At 37.2% G+C, this 20,755-nt stretch overlaps 1 protein-coding gene across 1 annotated transcript in view; it reads right to left on the bottom strand.

Moving 5' to 3' along the window:
• Nucleotides 1-20,755, bottom strand: part of LOC117340293 (serine/threonine-protein kinase SIK3-like) — a 57,403-nt gene that overhangs the window by 9,904 nt on the left and 26,744 nt on the right. The window contains exons 6-15 of the mRNA XM_033902059.1: nucleotides 18,644-18,767; nucleotides 17,466-17,698; nucleotides 15,251-15,419; nucleotides 14,855-14,985; nucleotides 11,562-11,874; nucleotides 11,163-11,293; nucleotides 9,281-9,393; nucleotides 8,379-8,527; nucleotides 4,745-4,941; nucleotides 2,766-2,849 (exon numbers count right to left, since the gene is read on the bottom strand). Coding sequence (XP_033757950.1) covers nucleotides 2,766-2,849; nucleotides 4,745-4,941; nucleotides 8,379-8,527; nucleotides 9,281-9,393; nucleotides 11,163-11,293; nucleotides 11,562-11,874; nucleotides 14,855-14,985; nucleotides 15,251-15,419; nucleotides 17,466-17,698; nucleotides 18,644-18,767 — 1,644 coding nt within the window. The remainder of the gene's footprint in view (nucleotides 1-2,765; nucleotides 2,850-4,744; nucleotides 4,942-8,378; nucleotides 8,528-9,280; nucleotides 9,394-11,162; nucleotides 11,294-11,561; nucleotides 11,875-14,854; nucleotides 14,986-15,250; nucleotides 15,420-17,465; nucleotides 17,699-18,643; nucleotides 18,768-20,755) is intronic.

Raw genomic sequence — 20,755 nt, 5'->3', positions numbered from 1 at the left:
AACTCAGTAAGCTTTGTGCTGACCAGGCCAAACTCAGTAAGCTTTGTGCTGACCAGGCCAAACTCAGTAAGCCTTGTGCTGACCAGGCCAAACTCAGTAAGCTTTGTGCTCCAGGCCAAACTCAGTAAGCTTTGTGCTCCAGGCCAAACTCAGTACGCTTTGTGCTGACCAGGCCAAACTCTTACAAAGGAACAGACCCAAGTAAGATTTCAAATATCTCTGTTTTATCAAATATTATTTTTTAAATATGCCAAACAGAGCCTATAGCAAAAGCACCTTTACAATGTTGAAAACATTTAAGTATATCAACAGAGTACCTATCATAAAGGTTCAACAACACTTTATGCAACTTCGCCAGCCAAGTGTGTGTTCAATACGATACGTATACTCTCCTTTTCACCCTTGGCGGATTGAACACCCTTGGCTGGCAAAGTTGCACTTTATGTTACATGAGCTGAAACCATGACACCTGATAAAGGCTGCATTATGAGGTATAATGAGACTTCATCCATTTCCTGTACAATAAGTGAGAAACAAGTTATACCAATTTATACTTATCAATCTTGTTGGCCTGAATGGAAGCACAAGAGAGGTCTTAGTGTTGGAGGAAACCGAAATACACAGAGAAAACACATGGAAGGGCACGTACCTCCCCCCCTACTGAATGTATACACAAGTGATTATTTAAGAAGACTGTGATGTTTTGTTTGGGGGAAAAGGTGATTTTTCAGGAATATTGGGGAAAATATGCAGTTAATCAATATTTTTATGTTTATTATATCGTTTTGATAGTTAATTATAATCTAGTAAATTACTTGTTATTTCTTCAGAATTGTTTCACTTGCTAAAAGATGCCCTTTCAGAAAAGTCTACCTTACACTGAAACTGTTTCTGTCCATGAATTTAAGAAAACACACTTAGTTAAGAGTTTAAGGTGAAGGAGGTAATATAGAATAGCAACAACAAAGGGAGGTAATACACAAGAGCAACAACAAAGGGAGGTAACATAGAAGAGCAACAACAAAGGGAGGTAACATAGAAGAGCAACAACAAAGGGAGGTAATACACAAGAGCAACAACAAAGGGAGGTAATATGGAAGAGCAACAACAAAGGGAGGTAATATATAAGAGCAACAACAAAGGGAGGTAACATAGAAAAGCAACAACAAAGGGAGGTAATATATAAGAGCAACAACAAAGGGAGGTAAAATATAAGAGCAACAACAAAGGGAGGTAATATATAAGAGCAACAACAAAGGGAGGTAACATAGAAAAGCAACAACAAAGGGAGGTAATATATAAGAGCAACAACAAAGGAAGGTAATATATAAGAGCAACAACAAAGGGAGGTAATATATAAGAGCAACAACAAAGGGAGGTAATATATAAGAGCAACAACAAAGGAAGGTAATATATAAGAGCAACAACAAAGGGAGGTAATATTTAAGAGCAACAACAAAGGGAGGTAATATATAAGAGCAACAACAAAGGGAGGTAATATGGAAGAGCAACAACAAAGGGAGGTAATATGGAAGAGCAACAACAAAGGGAGGTAATACACAAGAGCAACAACAAAGGGAGGTAATATATAAGAGCAACAACAAAGGGAGGTAACATAGAAGAGCAACAACAAAGGGAGGTAATATATAAGAGCAACAACAAAGGGAGGTAATATATAAGGGCAACATCAAAGGGAGGTAACATAGAAGAGTAACAACAAAGGGAGGTAACATAGAAGAACAAAGGGAGGTAACACACAAGAGCAACAACAAAGGGAGGTAATATTGAAGAGCATTTTGGTTTCGTTTTTTTGTTTAACATCCTATTAACATCCAGTGTCATTTAAGGACGTGCAAAGTTTTTGGAGGTGGAGGAAAGCCGGAGTACTCGGAGAAAAACCACCAGCCTATGGTCAGTACCAGGCAACTGCCCCACATAGGTTTCGAAATTGCAACCCAGAGGTGGAGGACTAGTGATAAAGTGTCGGGACAGTTTAACCACTCGGCCATCCCGGCCCCCGCATATATATATATAGAACAGCAACAACAAAGGGAGGTAACATGACGAGTGAAAGCAAAGGGAGGTAATAACACATTGATTGTCTAATTCATAACAGTGCAAGCTTGATACACATGCAAGTTTGTGCAATCACAGCAAAGTAAATAGAGATCAAACAGCTATTTTATTCAATAATAAACTCTAACAGAATCTAGCCAGACCTTATTTTTTATCATAAGAGAGGTAAAACCTAATTAAATGCACAGATTATACTCAAGGATATTTCAAGATCCACAGACCAGGGTTCAATCATTCTAATGCTGTAAATTCAATGCTATTTAAAGCTATATGCACTCTCAATATGTAATTGATCATTCTGAGGGGGTATAAAACACAAGGCGCCCAGGGAGATTATATTTTACAGGAGCATCTTTCACATGCAGTAAACAGTCATCTACATCAAATTAACACCTGTATCCAGGTGTCTTTTGTCTACATCAGATTTACACCTGTATCCAGGTGTGTCTTTTGTCTACATCAAATTAATACCTGTATCCAGGTGTGTCTTTTGTCTACATCAGATTTACACCTGTATCCAGGTGTGTCTTTTGTGTACATCAGATTTACACCTGTATCCAGGTGTGTCTTTTGTCTACATCAGATTAACACCTGTATCTCGGTGTCTTTCATCTACATCATATTAACACCTGTATCCAGGTGTGTCTTTGCCTACATCAGATTAACACCTGTATCCAGGTGTGCCTTACCTGTAGGGTGTGATGTAATCGGTGTAAGGTATGTTGTTGCTGTAACTCAGCCTCGCTGCCAGGATCTCTATTGGAGACTTGTTTCTGAAATACAGAAGTAAACACCAGGCCCGTCATATGAAGGAATAAATCTCCATGAGATTCTGTATCCACACACTCCATACAACATTGGATAAAACTACAGAAGTCTATCTGTAGTCTGTGACATCAACACCATTAGATCTTTACTCCATCTTTAATCTTCTACCCTCAAGTAGTTCCCGACTTTCGTGGTGAATCTGTTTGAAACTAGAGTGACTATGACGTTCTATATTTACCTGTAGTTCCTGACATTCGTGGTGAATCTGTTTCAGACTAGAGTGATTGTGACGTTCTATATTTACCTGTAGTTTCTGACATTCGTGGTGAATCTGTTTCAGACTAGAGTGACAGTAACGAGTACTCACAAGTTCTATATTTACCTGTAGTTCCTAACATTCGTGGTGAATCTGTATGAAACTAGAGTGACTGTGACGTTCTATATTTACCTGTAGTTCCTGACATTCGCGGTGAATCTGTTTCAGACTAGAGTGACTGTGACGTTCTATATTTACCTGTAGTTCCTGACATTCGTGGTGAATCTGTTTCAGACTAGAGTGACTGTGACGTTCTATATTTACCTGTAGTTCCTGACATTCGAGGTGAATCTGTTTCAGACTAGAGTGACTGTGACGTTCTATATTTACCTGTAGTTCCTGACATTCGTGGTGAAGCTGTTTCAAACTAGAGTGACTGTGACGTTCTATATTTACCTGTAGTTCCTGACATTCGTGGTGAATCTGTTTCAAACTAGAGTGACTGTGATGTTCTATATTTACCTGTAGTTCCTGACATTCGAGGTGAATCTGTTTCAGACTAGAGTGACTGTGACGTTCTATATTTACCTGTAGTTCCTGACATTCGAGGTGAATCTGTTTCAGACTAGAGTGACTGTGACGTTCTATATTTACCTGTAGTTCCTGACATTCGTGGTGAAGCTGTTTCAAACTAGAGTGACTGTGACGTTCTATATTTACCTGTAGTTCCTGACATTCGTGGTGAATCTGTTTGAAACTAGAGTGACTGTGACGTTCTATATTTACCTGTAGTTTCTGACATTCGAGGTGAATCTGTTTCAGACTAGAGTGACTGTGACGTTCTATATTTACCTGTAGTTCCTGACATTCGTGGTGAATCTGTTTCAGATTAGAGTGACTGTGACGTTCTATATTTACCTGTAGTTCCTGACATTCGTGGTGAAGCTGTTTCAGACTAGAGTGACTGTGACGTTCTATATCTACCTGTAGTTCCTGACATTCGAGGTGAATCTGTTTCAAACTAGAGTGACTGTGACGTTCTATATTTACCTGTAGTTTCTGACATTCGAGGTGAATCTGTTTCAGATTAGAGTGACTGTGACGTTCTATATTTACCTGTAGTTCCTGACATTCGAGGTGAATCTGTATGAAACTAGAGTGATTGTGACGTTCTATATTTACCTGTAGTTCCTGACATTCGAGGTGAATCTGTTTCAAACTAGAGTGACTGTGACGTTCTATATTTACCTGTAGTTCCTAACATTCGAGGTGAATCTGTTTCAGACTAGAGTGACTGTGACGTTCTATATTTACCTGTAGTTCCTAACATTCGAGGTGAATCTGTTTCAGACTAGAGTGACTGTGACGTTCTATATTTACCTGTAGTTCCTGACATTCGAGGTGAATCTGTTTCAAACTAGAGTGACTGTGACGTTCTATATTTACCTGTAGTTCCTAACATTCGAGGTGAATCTGTTTCAGACTAGAGTGACTGTGACGTTCTATATTTACCTGTAGTTCCTAACATTCGAGGTGAATCTGTTTCAGACTAGAGTGACTGTGACGTTCTATATTTACCTGTAGTTCCTGACATTCGAGGTGAATCTGTTTCAGACTAGAGTGACTGTGACGTTCTATATTTACCTGTAGTTCCTGACATTCGTGGTGAAGCTGTTTCAAACTAGAGTGACTGTGACGAGTGCTCAGAGTCTGATTATACAGTTTTTCCAGGTGAGATTGATGTTTGTGTAGATTCGGAAGGCCATCACTGGCCCGACGAACAGGTGAAAATCTCTCGTTAGGTAGGTGTAGAGAGTTCACATCACGGAAGGAGTTTGGAGCTGAAATCATTGAAAATCAAATTCTGTGCATAAAACTAGATTTCATGCGCTATATTTATGCAACATGCATTAACAGTTCATTCTGTTTATTTTCACTGAAATATGTATAACAGTTATTTTCACAGAGTTTCATTTTCACTTAAACAACATAACCTTAGGTTTAAAAATTTATTTTTATTAACTCTTTACGTACTCATTCAAATTTCGCGGTCGCTACCGGAAGTGGATGTTGGGTAGGTCCTTTGAGTAGGAGCATATGGCTATCACATCAGACATCGATAAAACGATCTTTTACTGATCTTTCACTGTTGTATGATGCTTAATATTAAATGAAGTTTATCATATGGAACGAGTACTGAGTACAGAAACTCTTTTACCCAATTTTTCCTTTAAAATACGGCGAAATCACCAGGCAGAATTGCGGGAAATGACATGTTGATCGGCACATGTGTCACACGTGTGCAAGAAATCACGCAGCCAAAACATCGTTTTTTCGGTGTGTAAAAATAATTTACGTATTTCTTACTTATTTTGATGATAAATGTTACTCAATTATATATATTTTATCGTTTTTAATAGCTTTATTGTGTTTAACACATCAACAATCTCGCAGAAAACGAAAGTAAATTTGTGGCCGCCATTTTGTAGCTATGTAAACAAGCCGGCATGAACCGGCGGAATTCTTTGAAATAGACAATCTTAACGAATGAATATGCTTCTGGTACGTAAAATATTTCATCAATACGATATCTACATTGCTTTTTATTTCTTAAAAATATCATTTCCGTGTCAATTCCTTCGTATGACTATGCTAAACCAGCAAGTGATATCAACATCTTTCGCGATGTTTTACGACGATTTGAGTCGTCACAAAGGATGGAAGGCATGTTAGTTGCGACGTGTGTAGTCGTCATGAAGGATACAAGAGCACATTTTTGTGACGTCTGTAGTCGTCGTGAGTACGGAAAGAGTTAAAAACATATTTTTCAATTAATTTTCACGAATTTCATTTTCACTAAAACATATATTACAGTTACAAAAATTTCTTTTTCATTTTAACATAATTACATTGCAGTTAATTGATGAATTTCATTTTCACCAAAACATATATAACAGTTAAATTTCACGAATTTTATTTTCACTAAAATATACATGTTAGTTAATTTATTAATTTCATTTTCACTAAAACATATATCACAAAGATATATAAATTACATTACAAAAATTATGAATATTTCTGAAATGAAGCATTCACAACATAACAAAGATGGACATAATCTTTATAACTCCAAATGATCACTATCATCCAGTAATATTTACTTAACCTTTCACACATCGGATATGAATTCTAAATGATCCTTATGCACTTCATTGTAATGATATAGCAGTGGATATATACCTTATTACATAAGATTCTGCTTTTTTTTCTCAACTTATGGTGTACACATATCATATTATTTAATATAAATTCTCTTCCAAAAAACCCAACATTTTTCTGCATGGACATAAGCTTTGCAATATACCATGTTACAGACTAATAACCACCAAAGGGTGGCCAGGTGGTACTGTGGTCACGCACTCGCCTTCAACCAAGATGACCAGTAATAGTGGTCAGTACACACTTCTCTCTTGGCCAGTAAGAGTGGTCAGTATTGTATACTATTGTATGGAAGAGGACGTTTATAAGTTATATAACTTGTGTCCAATTCCATTTGAATTATTTCAAATAAGATATGTTTAAACTAAACACTTCTATCGGACCAGTAAGAATGGTCAGTACACACTTTTATCGGACCAGTAAGAATGGTCAGTACACACTTCTATCCGGGCCAGTAAGAGTGGTCAGTACACACTTCTATCGGACCAATAGGAGTGGTCAGTACACACTTCTATCGGGCCAGTAAGAGTGGTCAGTACACACTTCTATCGGACCAGTAAGAGTGGTCAGTACACACTTCTATCGGACCAGTAAGAATGGTCAGTACACACTTCTATCGGGCCAGTAAGAGTGGTCAGTACACACTTCTATCGGGCAGTAAGAGTGGTCAGTACACACTTCTATCAGGGCCAGTAGGAGTGGTCAGTACACACTTCTATCTGGGCAAGTAATAGTGGTCAGTACACACTTCTATCGGGCCAGTAATAGTGGTCAGTATACACTTTTATCTGGCCAGTATGAATGGTCAGTACACATTTCTATCTGGCCAGTATGAGTGGTCAGTACACACTTCTATCTGGCCAGTAGGAGTGGTCAGTACACATTTCTATCTGGCCAGTATGAGTGGTCAGTACACTCTTCTATCTGGGCCAGAAAGAGTGGTCAGTACACATTTCTATCTGGCCAGTAAGAGTGGACAGTACACATTTCTATCTGGCCAGTAAGAGTGGTCAGTACACACTTCTATCAGGCAGTAAGAGTGGTCAGTACACACTTCTATCCGGGCCAGTAAGAGTGGTCAGTACACATTTCTATCAGGCAGTAAGAGTGGTCAGTACACACTTCTATCTGGCCAGTAAGAGTGGTCAGTACACACTTCTATCTGGCCAGTACACATTTCTATCTGAGCCAGTAAGAGTGGTCAGTACACACTTCTATCAGGCAGTAAGAGTGGTCAGTACACACTTCTATCAGGCAGTAAGAGTGGTCAGTACACACTTCTATCAGGCAGTAAGAGTGGTCAGTACACACTTCTATCCGGGCCAGTAAGAATGGTCAGTACACATTTCTATCGGGCCAGTAAGAGTGGTCAGTACACACTTCTATCCGGGCAGTAAGAGTGGTCAGTACACACTTCTATCTGGCCAGTAAGAGTGGTCAGTACACACTTCTATCGGGCAGTAAGAGTGGTCAGTACACACTTCTATCGGGCAGTAAGACTGAACAGTACACACTTCTATCTGAGCCAGTAAGAGTGGTCAGTACACATTTCTATCGGGCCAGTAATAGTGGTCAGTACACATTTCTATTGGGCCAGTAAGAGTGGTCAGTACACACTTCTATTGGGCCAGTATGAGTGGTCAGTACACATTTCTATCAGGCAGTAAGTGTGGTCAGTACACACTTCTATCTGGCCAGTAAGAGTGGTCAGTACACATTTCTATCGGGCAGTAAGTGTGGTCAGTACACACTTTTATTGGGCCAGTATGAGTGGTCAGTACACATTTCTATCAGGCAGTAAGTGTGGTCAGTACACACTTCTATCTGGCCAGTAAGAGTGGTCAGTACACATTTCTATCGGGCCAGTAAGGGTGGTCAGTACACACTTCTATCTGGCCTGTAAGAGTGGTCAGTACACACTTCTATCTGGCCAGTAAGAGTGGTCAGTACACATTTCTATCTGGGCCAGTAAAAGTGGTCAGTACACATTTCTATCTGGTCCAGTAAGAGTGGTCAGTATAAGCTGATGTGACCCGTTTCACAACTGTGGTTTACTTACTCAATGATCCTCCTCCCGGGAAGTGGTTTCTACGGACAGGTCTGATTGGCTGAAGAGACAGTTTACGTTGTAATTCCTCTGGAATCTCGTGCATCGGGTTTGACATGGCCAGCGTGTGTCGCTTGTTGCGCCCCCTACTTGCTAGGTACCTACAAAGGTATGTTACTCCATAGTAATTAAATTTTTTTAAAATCAAAATCAGGAAAAAAATCAGTTACTGTAAACAGTTATTTTGGAACATTAAGATTTTAGCGCCCCTACCCGAGTTGAAACAAATTAGCATGCCTACAACCCTTATTATAGAAACAATAAACAAAGATACAAATAGCACAATAATAATTTAGCAGCTTTTGGTGCGAAAGCCGCTAAATTAAAAAAAAGTTTTTGCAAAAACTTGGAAGCTTACAGTATGTTCCTTAAATAGCCATTCAGACTGGACTTTGGAGAGATGTATTTCCTATTTTGCACTCTATTGATATCGCAATAAACAGCCAAACTTAATTGTGTAAAAAGATCATTAAAAATCTAATACAGCGTAATAACTCTATGGCAAGATTGAGGAATTTTGTATTTGTTGAGAATCTTATTGAAATTCTTCAAATATGCTTTATTAGAGAGGAACTTCAAATTACCCTAAAATTCTGCCAAATATAGCATCAGTATTACAGAAGTATCCCCAAAATTGGGATCACAAAAAACATGTGGTCATTTTACATAGGTTTTGTGACATTCCTTACTCTTATGAATGGTTCACAATGCCTGGTCTTGGTACATATACAAATATAATATCTACAGTGAATTTACTGTCTGGAAAAACAATTTAACTTTATATTTCATTTTTTTTAATAAGGAAAAAAAAAAAAAAAAAAAAAATTCCACATTTCTTCTTCATCCAATTGTACCTCTGTACGGCCTCTGTATCCGGCTCCTGGTCTGATCCCCCGTCCTCGTTCTCCTCTACTGTCACAGAACCTTGAATGGGTGTCAAGGGCATGCCTACAGGTGATAAGGGTGACTGAAAACCAGAGATGTTCTGATTAAAAATAGACCAAATTGTATATAATAACCCCTATACAGTCAAACCTGTCTATAGCGACCGCCCAAGGGGAGGCAGAAAAACGGTCACTATAGACAGGTTGCCTTTATAGACAGGTCAAAATTATTGCACCAACCAATTTACTTAAACCTGCCATAAATAAATTGTCATTGAACAGGGCATTCAGAAGACCAGTCAGAAGTTAAATAAATGCATAAACTTTATAAATCTGAAGGGTTTAATATTTAATGATTTGTGGACCCAAACACAAAATATGACTCAAAATGGTCTTATGGATAATTTTTTTTTAAATATTTTGTTCTGAAATAATGCTATATGTATCTATCAAATTATCTCCCTTTCTTTCATAAATTAAGAAAAAGAATACACAATAATTAATAAATTAATTATATTTGTGTTACTACTAATTATTTTGTGTTATAGTCTTACTTCTTAAAACCAAAATATTTTTTTTTCTGACCCAAATTGAAATCCGGATATTTGTGTCAGTTTACGACTTTTTATTAGTATTGACTAATTAAAGATGGCAGCAGTACAAACGCCAGTATTGACAGCTACGATTAAGAAAGGCATTATTGGCTTTCATGTGAGTAAATCTTGTTGACAGATATGACCAGTGTTTGTTATTGAAGTGATGTATCCTAGTTGTAATCACAAAATTAACTGACCGTGTCAAATGAAGCCACCTGTGCACAGTTGTAATGTAATACCGACACGCATGGTGACCCGACTCCTCTTACCGAGCCCCAGGCCAGGGCAGCTACAGTAATTATAGGCTAACAGGTGGTAGGGGTCTTTTGTTTATATACTCAGGCCAGGGTTGTGGTGGTCCTTTGTTTGTATAATCAAGCCAGGGTCGATGTGTCTGAATTTTCCGGGGATTTTATGAGGGATGACTGCCGAGAGCAGAAGATGGCTGACAGAAATCGGTCGCTATAGAAAACAAAAATAGCGACCGCCGTTCCGAAATCACCGGTCGTTAGCCACATTAGACAGGTAGTCGCTATACAGAGGGTCGTTATATAGTAAAATCTCACGGGGAATCTTAAAACTGGTCGTTATAGACAGGCAGTCGTTATATACAGGGGGTCGTTAGAGCAGGTTTGACTGTATATGTCTTTATTAGTGCTGCCCAGTTGTAATTGATATCTGGAGTGGGAGTGATAATGACGGACTCGTTAGTATAAATGTTAATTTAAATGATTCTGAAAATTAGTTGCTATTTGTTCCCATATTACATAATCAAAACGCTGGTACAGGTAGTTAGTATAAATGATAATTATACGATTCTGGAAATTTGTTGCTATTTGTTCTCCTTTAACATAATCAAAATGGTGGTACAGGTAGTTAGTATTGATGATAATTTAAATGATTCTGAAAATTAGTTGCTATTTGTTCTTCTTTAACATAATCAAAATGCTGGTACAGGTAGTTAGTATAAATGATAATTTAAATGATTCTGAAAATTAGTTGCTATTTGTTCTTCTTTAACATAATCAAAATGCTGGTACAGGTAGTTAGTATAAATGATAATTTAAATGATTTTGAAAATTAGCTGCTATTTGTTATTATAATCAAAATGGTTGTACAGGTAGTACATACTTGTTAATATTGATATTTTCTACTAATATGAATCATATGGATGCTGATTTGGCGTTCTGAATATACATAATTATATATAGTAACACAAATGATATGGTAGATGGATTATTACCACTACCACTTACCCCTGCTAGACACTCCTGACTTCCTGGACTACCTGGCAGACTCCCTCCATACATTTGTCGGGCAAACAACTGAATGTTTGCCCCGCCATCAGACGCCCGTCTGCTCATGTTGCCGAGGCAACCACCAACATCTGGAAAGATCACAGGTGACGAAGATGAAAATTTGTCTTTAATTTCCCCAGGATAAGCTTTGAAAGTCTCCCTTTCCAATGTCAAACGTTTTGATAAACAAGCATATATCCCCCCCCCCCCCCCCTCCTAGAGCAACCAAATTTGGCCTTCATATAATAATTCTTTGCAAAGTAAAGTTAGCACCCAGAAAGGAAATGTAAATGGACGAACAGACAGACAATCATCTTGTGCTATACCTTTATAACTGGCTCCTCTAAATTCCCTTACCTGGGCCCCATAATATCGGTGGCTGCAGTAAATGCTGTTCATTGGTTGGATAACTAGGCACCTCACTCTGCACTTCCGGCATAGTGTGGGGGAGATTCATGTGGGGCAAGAGGCTGAGAGGCAGGAGATAGTTTGGCTGAGGAAGGGCAATGATTGGCTGATTGTTGGCAAGTTTGACGCGGACGTCTTCTGGCACCTCATGGCGACTGTCCCCGACTCCTACCGTATGTCGTCGCATTGCTAGGTAACGAGCTAAAGCTTCAGGACACGGCTCCTCACTGTCGGAATCGGAATGCTGACTGCCTTCATCAGGCTGGAAATTAAAGGGAGGTAATTACATTAACTAGTTTTTAATTAAGTATTTGTACCATGCTTATTTTTTCTGATTGTTTTACAGTTGGTAGGAGGTGGGTAATTACATTGTTTATGGGAGGGGAGGAAGTTTCCAATTAAGTACTTCAACTGTGGTTATTTTTTCTATTGCTTTATAAAAGGGGAGATTATTACAACAACTAGTTTCTAATTGTGTATTTGAAGCATATTTTTTTCTGCTATTGTTCTATGGCTAATCAAGAATTTAAACCAAATTTGGAAATATTTAAGTATTTTATGCCAATGAGGGTAATCATACAACAAATATATTTCTGGCAAACAACTAACTCTTGCCGACCTTGGAAGTAGACCTTATCCTGTCTACTGTAAGGTCACATCAGAATCTGACTGGATTCAGAGTTAATGGAGTAGCAATTTAGCTCAAGTCTAGAATCACAAAACAAATCCCTCAAGTCTAAATTGACAACAGCACTTATAGACATATATAACTAGAGCAGATTTATTCTCTAATGATGAACATCATTCTAAATTCCAAACACTTAATTTTACTGAGGAAGATTAGTACATCCTTGACTCTGTATTTCTAAAGACTACTGGCCCCAAATAAAAATAGTAACAGTAACCTTGACCTTGACCCGAAAACCCTGAAACTCAAACTTGTCCGAGATTTTATGGTCTGTTATCATTGTGTGAATTGTGATCAAAATCCCTCAAAGAATAAAGCTAGTTGAGTGCTGACAAATTTTAGCATTATCTGTAGGAGAGGAAACACATAGTCCGCCACAGTTTTACCGGAAGGTGACATACATGATTATCATCAGGGCCCAGTTATTCAAAAGGTGATAAGCTTAATCCCTTGATTAGTGAAAATCTCATTTCTCCTTTACTTCAAATCATATACGTGTGTATATTCTTCAAAATAAGCCGGTATGAATAGACTGGTAAGTGTAATAGTTCCAGAAATTTTTGTCAAATAAGTTTTACCAGAAATCAATTTATTGGGATTTTAATATTGTTGTTAAACTGTGATTAGCCTAATCACCTTTTGAACAATTGGGCCCAGATGGATATTTAAAGGTAATGAACAATAAATAAAACTTCAACAATTTTTTTTTATCTCCGAAATACTGTACAAATATAGGCACAATCGAGAAGAGTCATCATTCTTTAAACAAGAGGCCCAATGGGCCTGTATCGCTCACCTGGCTCTAGAGCAAATTTGCAGTTGATTGAGGTCATTTCTACAGATACTATGCTGATAACAACTTTATTCAAATATCAGAGTAAGCTAAGTTTATTCATGTCAATATATTTTTTAGTCCCTCATTCCAGCATACTATTGGCCTAAGATCGGGTCTTGGCTCTTTGCTCTAAGCATGCTACAGACAGGCCCAATATCAAGTCCCTGGGCCTCTTGGTTATTGAGAAGAAGTCTTTTAAAGATTTTAACCTAATTGACCCATGTGACCTTGAATGAAGGTCAAGGTCATCTATTTGAACAAACTTGGTAGCCCTTCACCCAAGCATGCTACAGGCCCAATATCAATTCCCTGGGCCTCTTGGTTATTGAGAAGAAGTCGTTTGAATATTATAACCTATTTGACAAATGTGACCTTGAATGAAGGTCAAGGTCATTTATTTTAACAAACTCGGTAGCCTTTCACCCCAGCATGCTACAGGCCCAATATCAAGTCCCTGTGCCTCTTGGTTATTGAGAAGAAGTCTTTTGAAGATTATAGCCTATTTGACCCATGTGACCTTGAATGAAGGTCCAGGTCATTTATTTTAACAAACTTTGTAGCCCTTCACCCCAGCATGCTACAGGCTAAATATCAAGTCCCTGGACCTCTTGGTTATTGAGAAGAAGTCATTTGAAGATTATAGTGTATTTGACCCATGTGACCTTGAATGATAGTCAAAGTCATTTATTTTAACAAACTTGGTAGCCCTTCACCCCAGCATGCTACAGGCCCAATATCAATTCCCTGGGCCTCTTGGTTATTGAGAAGAAGTCGTTTGAAGATTATAGTGTATTTGACCCATGTGACCTTGAATGATAGTCAAGGTCATTTATTTTAACAAACTTGGTAGCCCTTCACTTTAGCATGCTACAGGCCCAATATCAAGTCCCTGGGCCCTAGTTATTGAGAAGAAGTCGTTTGAAGATTAAAACCTTTTTGACCCCTGTGACCTTGAATGAAGGTCAAGGTCATTTATTTTAACAAACTTGGTAGCCTTTCACCCCAGCATGCTACAGGCCCAATATCAAGTCCCTGGGCCTCTTGGTTATTGAGAAGAAGTCGTTTGAAGATTATAGTGTATTTGACCCGTGTGACCTTGAATGATAGTCAAGGTCATTTATTTTAACAAACTTGGTAGCCCTTCACTTTAGCATGCTACAGGCCCAATATCAAGTCCCTGGGCCCTAGTTATTGAGAAGAAGTCGTTTGAAGATTATAGCCTATTTGACCCATGTGACCTTGAATGAAGGTCAAGGTCATTTATTTGAACAAACTTTGTAGCCCTTCACCCCAGCATGCTACAGGCCCAATATCAGGTCCCTGGGGCTTTTGGTTATTGAGAAGAAGTCGTTTGAAGATTATAGCGTATTTGACCCCTGTGACCTTGAATGAAGGTCAAAGTAATTTATTTTAACAAACTTGGTAGCCCTTCACCCAAGCATACTACAGGCCCAATATGAAGTTCCTGGGCCTCTTGGTTATTGAGAAGAAGTTGTTTAAATGAAAAAGTTGACGCCGGACGGACGGCCGGCCGGACGGCTGGACGGCCGGACAGACGGACGGACGACGCACCATGGCATAAGCTCAATTGCCCTTCGGGCAGGTGAGCTAAAAATATCTATCCTTGCATATATTTTTTCTCTTTTTTTTTGTATTCATGAAAATATTCTTTGTTATCAGAAACAAAGATAACAATGGAACAATGCTAAAAGCACCAACCTCTGTTAATTGGTTATTTTCATTAAAAAACTGAACTTGTGGGATAGCACCAATAGTTGCCGTGGCACCAGGTAGCTTTGGCTCTGTTTCCTTTGAGACCTCAACTTCTAATGGTATCTCTACTCTTTCAACTGAAAACCAAAATTTGAAAATTAATCTAGATCTATTCATCACAGATTTTTCAATATTGTTTATTCACACAATTCATACTTATATTTGTCATCAGAATATCTGGAACCTAAAATTTTGAAGTTTTATAAGATATTGTATTCTAAACAAAATTAAATTATCTGAATTTTTTTTTATTTGAAACTCAAATCTGAATTTAGGATTAAAACATTTTGAAACTGTAACCAAAATATGTAAATTTGAACAATATTTTTGTGTTTTCCTCACCAACACCGGTAGTAATACTAGATCTTCGCTCCGTCCGTACGGCGAGGGGCAGATTCGGAGGACCCAAGGTCGGTAGTTTGTTCATCATTGTCTTTGGATGCTTCTTTAGTTTATCTAACAGTAGGTGATATATGGCACTATGGAAATCATAGCACTGTTCACGAACAGACTGAAATAAATAGGTCGCAGAAAAGTTTATACATAGCACTGTTCACAAGGAGAGTGAAAAAAAATAGGTCACAGATAAGTTTATACATAAGTAGGTCACAGGTAAGTTTATAATAAGTAGGTAACAAATAAGTTTATACATAAGCAGGTCATTATTAAGTTAATATTTTTCAATCCTACAAAGAATGAAATACATTTATATATTGGTACATCTATCAATAGGTATCTTGTCCTAATGACTTGCACTTGATCTATAAATAGACATCCTTCCCTAACGACACACTCTATATCTATTAATAGATCTTACCCTAACAACCCGCTCTATATCTACAAATAGATCTTACCCTATCAACCCGGCTCTATATCTACAAATAGATCTTACTCTAACAACATGCTCTACATCTATAAATAGATTTTATCAAACAACCCGCTCTATATCTATTAATAGATCTTACTCTAACAACCCGCTCTACATCTATAAAAAGATCTTACCCTAACAACCCATTTCAAATTAAATCTATGAATAAATCTTACCCTAACACGCTCTACATCTATAAATAGATTTTATCAAACAACCCGCTCTATATCTATAAATAGATCATACCCTAACAACCCACTCTATATCTTTAAATAGATCTTACCCTTAAAACCCGCTCTATGTCTATAAATAAATCTTACCCTAACAACCCGCTCTATGTCTATAAATAAATCTTACCCTAACAACCCGTTCTATATCTATAAAAAGATCTTACCCTAACAACCCACTCTACATCTATAAAAAGATCTTACCCTAACAACCCACTCTATATCTATAAATAGATTTCATCCTAACAACCCCTTCTAAATCTATAAATAGATCTCACCCTAACAATCCCCTCTATATCTATAAATAGATCTTACCCTAACAACCCATTCTATATCTATAAATAAATCTTACCCTAACAACCCGTTCTATATCTATAAAAAGATCTTACCCTAACAACCCACTCTACATCTATAAAAAGATCTTACCCTAACAACCCACTCTACATCTATAAAAAGATCTTACCCTAACAACCCACTCTATATCTATAAATAGATTTTATCCTAACAACCCCTTCTAAATCTATAAATAGATCTCACCCTAACAATCCCCTCTATATCTATAAATAGATCTTACCCTAACAACCCATTCTATATCTATAAATAAATCTTACCCTAACAACCCGTTTTATATCTATAAATAGATCTTACCCTAACAACCCGTTCTATATCTATAAATAGATCTTACCCTAACAGCCCGTTTTATATCTATAAATAGATCTTACCCTAACAACCCACTCTATATCTATAAATAGATTTTATCCTAACAACCCCTTCTAAATCTATAAATAGATCTCACCCTAACAATCCCCTCTATATCTATAAATAGATCTTACCCTAACAACCCATTCTATATCTATAAATAAATCTTACCCTAACAACCCGTTTTATATCTATAAATAGATCTTACCCTAACAACCCGTTCTATATCTATAAATAGATCTTACCCTAACAGCCCGTTTTATATCTATAAATAGATCTTACCCTAACAGCCCACTCGATATCTATAAATAGATTTTACCCTAACAACCCCTTCTAAATCTATAAATAGATCTCACCCTAACAATCCCCTCTATATCTATAAATAGATCTTACCCTAACAACCCGCTCTATGTCTATAAATAAATCTTACCCTAACAACCCGTTCTATATCTATAAAAAGATCTTACCCTAACAACCCACTCGATATCTATAAATAGATTTTACCCTAACAACCCCTTCTAAATCTATAAATAGATGTCACCCTAACAATCCCCTCTATATCTATAAATAGATCTTACCCTAACAACCCATTCTATATCTATAAATAGATCTTACCCTAACAACCCGTTTTATATCTATAAATAGATCTTACCCTAACAACCCGTTCTATATCTATAAATAGATCTTACCCTAACAGCCCGTTTTATATCTATAAATAGATCTTACCCTAACAGCCCGTTTTATATCTATAAATAGATCTTACCCTAACTACCCGTTCTATATCTATATCTAGGTACTCCATATGAGACATGATCTGTTCGTTTAAGTTCTCCAGGTCGGGATCCACATCCGTCGGTCGGTTGTACTCATTAATTTGTTCTTCAAATTCTGGGTCATCATCTCCACCTTTCATCCATCTGTGTTGTATGATCTGTTTCATTGTGATGCGTTTCTTAGTATCAACCGTCAGCATCATTTTTATTAAATTCTCACATTCTGGAACATAAAACATTAATATCGCTGATTTGGATGTTCGTATAGATACAGTACGATTGTACACATTTTTGAGGCAGTGCTTTTTTGCCTGGTTTTGAGAAATGATAAATTCGGAAGGAAATTTTCAGAAATTTTAATAATTTGGCTTAAGTACAAATGAATTCCAAGTGGAAATGGGGCCCATTATCATCTCTGAAAAGCCTAAAGAAAAACATCCGAAATGAAATCTAAGTTAGCACTGTCACGGCATTAGTGTTTGGCTTAATTGAAATATGATTGGGCAAATTGCTGCTTCAATAAAAAAAATTCTAAATAAACATAAATTTACAACAAGTTATAACAACTTATAACTTAATCATTCTTGCTGGCCTGGACGGAAGTATAATAAAGCACTATTGTTTTCTACACAAAGTAATGGTATTGTATTCTACACAAAGTAATGGTATTGTTTTCTACACAAAGTAATGGTATTGTATTCTACACAAAGTAATGGTATTGTATTCTACACAAAGTAATGGTATTGTATTCTACACAAAGTAATGGTATTGTTTTCTACACAAAGTAATGGTATTGTATTCTACACAAAGTAATGGTATTGTATTCTACACAAAGTAATGGTATTGTATTCTACACAAAGTAATGGCATTGTATTCTACACAAAGTAATGGCATTGTATTCTACACAAAGTAATGGTATTGTTTTCTACACAATGTAATGGCATTGTATTCTACACAAAGTACCTGTAATGGTATTATTTTCTACACAATGTACTGTGGGAATGTCAATTCAACATTAGCCCCTTCCCAGAAATTAAAAACAAAACAGTAATCTCAAAGTGGTCTTCTTTTAAATTAGCCCTCGAAAATATTAATAATGAACTTTTACACAAGGGGATGGGGCTTAATTCAGGAAAATAATTTACTACAGGAATATAACCCTTCTTACCTGTAGTCATGTAAAATGGGACTCCAAATTTTCCTCTTAGCACCCGTCCACGCAGGCTTTGTAACGTGTTTCCATCAAATGGCAAAGCCCCGCACACTAACACATATAGCACCACACCCAGACTCTGAAGGGCAAAAAATTAGAATCTGAATCATCTGTTGTGATCATGGTTTATACTGAGCAGAGAATGTCTGGTGCATTTCACAGTAAAGGGGAGATCACTCTTACTGGATTGATTTCTGGAATTTCGATGCCAGTCATAAAATGTTTTGTAGTTATATTGCATCATGTTTAATTATGCAACCTGCCGGATATCGGAGTTACCTCTCCACAAACCTATCCTTGACAATTTCCACCCATCACATACCACACGCACAAACAAATTAAACAACTGTATGGAATTACCACATGTGTCATACACAAAACAAGAGGCATAATGAGTCTGCACTGGAGAACGTTTTGATGGTAGCCGTGACCTTGAAAGAAGGTCAAGGCCATTCATCTGAACAAACCTATAGCTAATAGCCCGTTCTTTTAATAAACTACTAGCCAAATATCATAATCTTAATTAGGTTTCTTCCTTTTGCACCACAATTTTTTTCATTTTCATTTTACACAAAAAACAAGAGATCCCAGAGAGATCTTCTGTCTAATAATCTGATAACAAAACAATTGGAACCTAAATGTGAAGTTTGAGAAACATCCCTCCAGTTCTTTTCAAGAAATAGCTACAACAAACTTCAATTCTCAAAATCCAAGATGGCTGTCTGTTGGCCATTTCATTATTCTGATCAGAAATCTAAATTGAATTGCACAACTAGGTACCAAGGGGAACCAACACACAAAGTTTGAGAAATATCCCTCCGGAACTTTTCAAGAAATAGGTGATAACAAGGATTGTTTACAGACGGACGATGGACTGATGGCAGACGGACGACAGATAATGGTGGGCTAATTAACAAGAGACCCAGAGGGTCTGCATAGCTCATCTGGATTGATTTCAATGATCATGGCAAATTAGTACTCTCAAAAACCGACCGACAGATAGATGATTGATGTACAACAATGGCATGTTCAAACTCAGAGGTAATTGTGGGGTGCATCATCCGATTCATTGCGTCAAAATATCTTTAAAGTAATTTTCTTTTTTTACCCATAATTCAGTATTAAATCTCACTGCGCATGTGCACATGCCTTTTTAGCAAAGGAATGAACGGAAATAAAAACAGATTTTGAAATGTGGATTGACTTGCGTGCTTCGACCACAAGACGACAAACGAAAGACTGCACCCCACAAGATGACAAACAAAAGACTGCACCCCACAAGACGACAAACAAAAGACTGCACCCCACAAGTCTGTGTGCGTCTGTATCTGGTCTTTCAGACCAGTTGAGCTATATAACTACTCATGAAAAAATTATCATGTATGACAATTATCACTTATGTCACATTACCAACAGAAACAGTGAAATTAACACATCAACATTACATGGAACCTTATATTTACTGTTGTGTATCAGTATGGGTTAGTGGACAGAGTTTAACCACTGAATTAGTTACATATACAATATGAACTTGACTGAGCAAGTGGGTTGGGTGACCTTCTGCCACCTGGACGATAATTAATGACGCAAGTGCTGCAGACGTCAAATACAGTAACTAAACTTGATTTACAGCTTACAAAAATATATCACGATAACTGAGAGTCATGTTGGATCATATAATGAATTTTTACTTTATTCATATTGGAAAAAATTTTGAACTTGGGGGAGGGGGTATTATAGTAAGTGGGATATCATATTATACAAATATAGCATTTTGATGAGGTCAATACATGATTATATTAACCTAAGTAAAACTACTGAGGACAAGATCAATATCATTTTTTTTTTGTGGTCAATAATTTTTCTTCAGTCCATATGACCATGTATCGACCAAAATTAAAATGCTATAACTGCTTTATATTATTCTTCTTGATAAGGTGGGACCTCGGGAAGTGGGATGGAATGGATGATATAAAATCTAAAATCAGTTTTACATTTAACTGTACGATATTATGTATGAATCAGGAAAACCATTTCAAATCGATGACTTAATAGGCCCAAAAAATT

This window comes from Pecten maximus, chromosome 13, assembly GCF_902652985.1.
Source record: "Pecten maximus chromosome 13, xPecMax1.1, whole genome shotgun sequence".
NCBI classification, from domain to species: Eukaryota; Metazoa; Mollusca; class Bivalvia; order Pectinida; family Pectinidae; genus Pecten; species Pecten maximus.
The sequence above is the reverse complement of the archived record's forward strand: the minus strand, read 5'-3'. Positions and strand labels throughout refer to the sequence as shown.